The sequence below is a fragment of the Suillus subaureus genome (assembly GCF_016647635.1).
Source record: "Suillus subaureus strain MN1 chromosome Unknown BJ212scaffold_208, whole genome shotgun sequence".
In the NCBI taxonomy this organism is placed as follows: Eukaryota; Fungi; Basidiomycota; class Agaricomycetes; order Boletales; family Suillaceae; genus Suillus; species Suillus subaureus.
This window is the reverse complement of record NW_024538764.1, coordinates 20,670-26,866: the sequence shown is the minus strand read 5'-3', so window position 1 is coordinate 26,866 and position 6,197 is coordinate 20,670. Positions and strand designations below refer to the sequence as shown.

Genomic DNA, 6,197 nt, shown 5'->3' with positions numbered 1-6,197 from the left:
ATGAGAAGTTCTGCCCTGGCGTCCATGAATTGCCTTTGGTTCCGAACCACGTATCATTCACAGGTGCATTCATTTCACCGGCATTATTAGTTGGATTTGTTTGTGTGAAATTGAGAATGGGGAGGTTTGTATCAGCATCAATCAAGTACAGCTGGACGACATTGAACTGAGTTGCGGCCGTCTACTGTTCCCTGTTATCCGCGTCAATCTCAATAGAGAAAATGGAACATGGAGATGCTCACAGACAACGGGTGCCCACTGGTGTTGAATCACAAGATCACCTGCGCCTGGATAGCAAGTCACCTGACTATTATCAGCGTATATTTCACATTGAGTCTCGGCTGCCGCTGGCGAACAAACACAAGACGTTAGCACAGGATACGAGTAATGAGGGAGACGCGACTGCTCGCGTCCGGAACCTCGCACAACTACATTGTACACGCACCGAGCGCACTCTGATTCGAGATGATAGTTCCCTGTCTCCTTCCCAGTGATGAGGACCAAGAAGATCCCATGTCAGGGCTCTTTCGCTTCGATGATGAATATGATGACGATGGTGGAGCTGTCTGAGCTGGCCAAGGTGAATTCTGGGATGGGTTGGGAGACATGGCAGGAATTCGTTATCAAAAGGAAGTATAGTAGCCGATGTTGAATGAATAACGGTTCGCCCGTTTCTTCAAGAAAGGGCAGAAAGTAAGTACTGGTATGGCTGGGAGGTGGGATATGTTATTGGTTGCTTTACGACCTTGAATCTTGGGCAGAATAGACCAACGAACAAGGAAGCGGGAATTAACGTCCTGTCAACGTCAAGCGCAGCGACGACGACTAGTTCGGCGACGGCAGCAGCGACGGGAATGACGCAGGGAACGTCGAGCAGGGAGTGAACAGAGCGAGCACTAGGTTAGGTTGCAAAAGGTGAGTGTCCTGAATTCTCAAAGACCCTGAATACCCCCGCTTACATAATTACCCCCCTCCCCTTTGTTCGCGCGCGGCTCTACTTGTCCGCGCGTTTTGGGAAATCTGCTCTAATCTGCCTCGCTTCATTCATAAAATCTGATTCCCTCGGTGTAGCTGCCATTTATTACACTGCCGCCATCTGCTACTTGGTTCATCAAGATATCATCATTTCATTTATGCGGAAGATTTGAAAGCTCGCCGTAGGCAACAGGATATGTTAAGCGCGTGCTGATATATGTCAGGTGAGCATAGCGTCGGTCATCATGATCATCACATGATAGAAATAAATGGGTATCCCCTGGGGACCAGCACAGCTCAGAGAGAGGTAGCTTGCAACGCAAATCATGCGATGTGGTTCGCACATGCGGCTATAATTGGCTGCTAAAAGTATAACACGGTACGAAATTCCTCAGCTTACAGACATCATGATGTATGAAGTTTGGTTCACATGGATTAATTTGACACACGGCGAAGCTTCACTAGAGTTACCACTCACTGCCATCTGATTCTGCGATGCCACCGGAGAAACACCCATCTTGTGGGTTCACAGATACTGCAAAATACAGATTTTCACGCTGAGTTCAAAGATGTTCGGATTACCAACAATCCAGGGTCGTGCAATCCAAAATTTGAACGAAGCTGTCAGGCCCATCGGAAAAACGATGCGGGCTAAACTTTGAGATTCGGAAGAACTTGTCCTCAACAGTAACTCCGCAGACATGTCGGAGAAGAAGTCGAGGATAACAGTAACTTGGTCCCCGTTTTCCGTTTGCATCCACGGAGGCAGATATCGACCCCAGAACAACCTTTTGATTGAAGAATGGACAGGGCCGATAGATAGTGTTGGATAAGCTTGATCGCGATCATACGACGATTATCAGTGAAACTCTGGCTAGCACCGATAAAAAGGTTCTGAGTCTAGAAGCACGGGAGAACAAGAGGGGAAAATTACGTTGGTATACCCAGCTAGGGATCTGGTGGATATGAATGTGGGTCGAGGCAGGATATCGCACCAGTGGCATTCCCACAAAAGACTTGAAGATTACATAATATTATGATTCAAATCAGAATTCAAAAACATTGCAAAGACCCTGAACAAAACAGTTTAAACTGAACAAGAAGACCTTGTGATAGGCGATCAGCTAGTCAAACGGGAAGGCGGCCTTAGGATCGACGTGCATAATTGTTGTCGTAAGACGAAGGCTTCACGTGCGTCGAGGTGAGCATGTCGTAGGAGATGACATTCACTATTAGATCATTCACCAGAGTGCGAGCATTGGAGTTGATGTCCAGCAGCCAGCTGGTTGCTAGCTTTACAGTCTTACAGATTTATTATTTTGTCTGACATGGCAGTACCAGATCGAGGTCACACCCTTCTACTCAGCAGCTTGGGGAGGTCAAACACCACCGAGACTCCATTGTCGACTATCCAGGCCCTCATCGTCCACTACCTCGCGAATATTCATCCTTCTCCAACACCTCTCGCTGCCACTATTGTCAGCAGCCCTATCTTCCTTCCATTTTCACTTTCAAAACTAGAAGTTCTCAGTACATCCTTCCGACATGCGGTACATTCGAAACTACAGGTGCTGAAAGCGGATTCGAGTGGACTGTTTTCTCCGAGCTTAGATACTCAGCTCAACGTCTGGTCCCTTGCTATCTTTCAAGGTCTCGAGGGTGGACACGCCATTATACGATCAGCCTGTTGCAGCGGACTTCTTCTTGGCCTTGAGGATATCCTGCAGCATTTACCAGCAAAGATGCGAGGCGTGAAGGGTATAGCTGAAGATGAACTGGTAATGACATTTGCAGACGTTATTGACCAGTTCTCAACGTCTGATGCATGGAGAAAAGAATTTCATTCTGTTGCTGAATCAGGTGCGTGCTCAGAGCATCGGCAACTATTCTGTCAACGTGAACCTTGCTCCTATAGCCGATGCTCTTGCATTGTCACTCATCATAGGTTCTCAATCTCTTCTGTTGGTACCCTCCCAGAAATTCACTGCGCTCCCCCTTTCTGTGAGTCTGCTCACATGAACGGTTCGCTTATACTAATGTATCATCAGCATCTATTAGGACTAATTATGCGCACCATCGAGGATGCGTTTGACGGTGGAAAGTCCCTGTCTTCCCTTCAGTCTTCGTTATGTTCTAAGGCAGAATTCAAAATTCATATACCTGTCAGTAGCGCGCGCATATATATCTCCCTAAACTAACATTCATACAGTCAGACAGCCCAATTTCAAAATCCATCAAGAACGTATCGAATTCGAATTCGATGGCTTACATTGGTTCAATATCGAAGTTGTGCGCTAGAACCATGTCGCTCTTTGTAGATCATAGGCCAAACATCGCACTGCCTCTAATCTCGGAAGCATATCAGAAACTCAACTCTATCACTGCCCACGTTGAAACCGACTGGTTTCCGACCTCACTTTCTGGGGCTACAGGCCAGAGCTTGTTGTGTGAGAGCCTCGTTGGATTAATAGCCGTACAGCGCTCATCCATATTTAGCACCAGACGCCAGGGAAGTTACAACCGTCATATGGGCGACTTTGAAAACACTCCTTTTCAGCGTGATTATGATCACAGAAGCAGGTCTCTCTGCTCTGGTATACATCCCCTCCACTTCCGCTGTTCTACCATCGACTTCGACGCTCGCAGCAATTGTTCTGCAAGCGCTCTCACACCTGTCATTTGTTATCACGCAGTTTGGTGGTGCAGGTTACGGTGCTTTCGATGAGCTCAAGAGGTTGTTTTACCTTGCACTCGACATTCTCGGAAGTGATGTAACAAAGAGCAACGAATACGCCCGACATCTATGTGTCGTTGAATCGGGCTTGGAGCCACATCCGGCTCACCCTTTCTATCAAGCGAAAAGGGCCTTTGCGCTTTCAGCAATCGAACAACTTATTCCTGTGCTTAACGAAATGACTATTCAGGAGCTTGTATTTCCTACGTGCCTTCCGTAAGTTTCATCCTCCACATATACAGTGATTCACCCTTAACACGTGGTAGGCACCTGTCTGACGCTAGTCACCGCGAGACGTTCGAATCCGCGCATAGTGTCGTCCTTGCCATCTTCGCTTCGCATGCGCAGAAGGCGAGGGAGTCGACGTCACAACAGGGGGGGAGCTTCACAAGGAAAATCGTGCCGTTTTATGCCAACTGTCTAATAGACGTAAGCGGCTCCGTCTTAATTCTCGAGTATCTTTGACCATGCTGGTCGTTCACAGAATTCAGTGCAGGGCAGGCTCAGCACGCTGCAACTCCGGTTAGCATTTGCTGCTCTCGTTCGGAGTGCGGCGTCTGCTGCCGATTTGTCTCTTGCGTGGTTTTGCATCGACTGCCTTCTGGCTGCTGTTGCGTCTGTCTCCGAGCATGATGACGAGCGTAAGCATCGACTTCACTTGACTCTTATCTCGTGTGTGCCATCGGTGCCGTTGGCCTTGCTCCCTCGCTTGCTGGATCCCATCCGTTCATTTATGAATGCAGCTCAGGACGAGAAGAAGAGGCAGGAACTTATCGACGCGCTCTTTGCGGAGATCAAAGTGCGCGTCGGCGATAGAGAGAAAGAATATATGATTCGGTGGTGGGGAGAGCTGCGGATGAAGTGGGCTCATACTGTGCCTGGTCGTGAGGAAATCCAGGGGGATCATGGTTTGGACACTGAAGTGACATTGACTCCACGACTGTGAATCGTGATGTGCTCTCCTGATGTTTTTGCGTACGGATTACTCAAATGAAAAATGCTTCAAGGGGATCGTTGTACATAACATGTCACTCTGGCAGTCCTGTCAAGTCTTACGCATGGAATCGAGGGTTCCAACGCGCCACACTGACTGCATAGCAACAGTTATTCATTTAATTTGTTAGGCGGTCCAACCTATTAGGTGTACCGTACAGTAATTAGGTCCTGACGGAGTTCGAAACCTCACCTAGCGGATGTTCCGGGCCGGTAATTTTCAAGTACTGTTAACAACCTATTGGCACAAATGAGGTAGACTTATCCTCCAGTGCAACTCATCCCCACAAATGGCCTGTCTGACTCCTGTATACAATAAATTTTGGCTTGCACCTGCAGCATCAGATAACTGACATGGAAATAGTAAATTTTTGTCAAGCTTTACCTGCTTAGAATTTGTATAATATTCATCAAAATGGTAGTTCACTAGAAAAAATTATGTATATGTATACCTGGAGTAAATTGGATGGAAACTGCCAAAAGCACAATCATGACAGTCTTTTTTTTGAATCCTTGTTTATTATCTGTTGCAGTGAAGCCTTATGGTAGACTGCACATATGGTATTGTAAACTGTGTGTGTATGTGTGATTGTTATATCAATATGTTACTGTAATCCTGGTCCCAGCTTGCATGAGGACAGTACATAAGTACCATCTTAAGAGTCAGTTTGGAAACTTCAAAGTTGGCAAATATTTGCAATATTTGATGTAGGGGCTGTGTGTTGGTTTGCCATCATACTCCTTCTAGTGGGTGGGGCCCAAACCTTCCCTACCTACTGCCCAGCACCACTGTAAAGTATGGAGTGCTTCAATCCTCACATCCATTGGGTGATCTACTCATTGGTGGTCACCACTATTTCAATCTGTGCTCACTTGATTACTCTACTCATGGCTACAGAAGTATCTCCTGAACCTAAGGCTCAAGAAAATGCACAGGAGACCAATGTGCTACTTACTTTTCTATTTAGCAAGATTTCTGAGGCTGGCAATGGCAACAATTTCAAGGCCCTGACATTTAATGTAGCAGCAATGGTCCTTGCCCAGACTAATCTACTCACTGTGGGCCCCCCTAAGATTGCAAAATGTTGCAAGACTAAATGGATATTGGTAAGGAATCACACCTCATATCTACTGATCTGTACTGATCAAGACTTAATGTGGCTCAAGCAAATGTATGGTAATATCAAGGCCTACTGTAATCTCTCAGGCATACACTGGGACAATGAGAGGGGAGCTGGAATTGAAGGAAATCCTGCATGGGTAGTATGGAATTCATTTCTCCAATTGAGCATAAGTACACTTGCATCACATGGGTTTTAATATTGGAACTGATATTTTGATACACTGGCAGCAATCCTATGATATGATGTGCCAATACTACAATACTGGCTGGCCATTCTATTCACAGGTGTATGCCATTTTGTCAAATGGTCATAGCACTCAGGGCCATCACACTGTATGATGTGTTAATGCTGGACTCCAACTCCTTCATCAT

The 6,197-nt window shown here is 46.5% G+C and overlaps 1 protein-coding gene across 1 annotated transcript; it reads right to left on the bottom strand.

Annotated features, from left to right (window-relative positions):
• Positions 1–1,014: 1,014 nt before the first annotated feature.
• On the bottom strand, positions 1,015–2,000 carry BJ212DRAFT_1405745 (uncharacterized protein). Its single transcript, XM_041337406.1, has 2 exons — positions 1,272–2,000; positions 1,015–1,199 (listed from the first exon to the last, which is right to left on the bottom strand). The coding sequence occupies exon 1, from the start codon at positions 1,730–1,732 to the stop codon at positions 1,502–1,504; it is 231 nt and encodes a 76-aa protein (XP_041185503.1). The 5' UTR covers positions 1,733–2,000; the 3' UTR covers positions 1,015–1,199; positions 1,272–1,501.
• Positions 2,001–6,197: the final 4,197 nt, after the last annotated feature.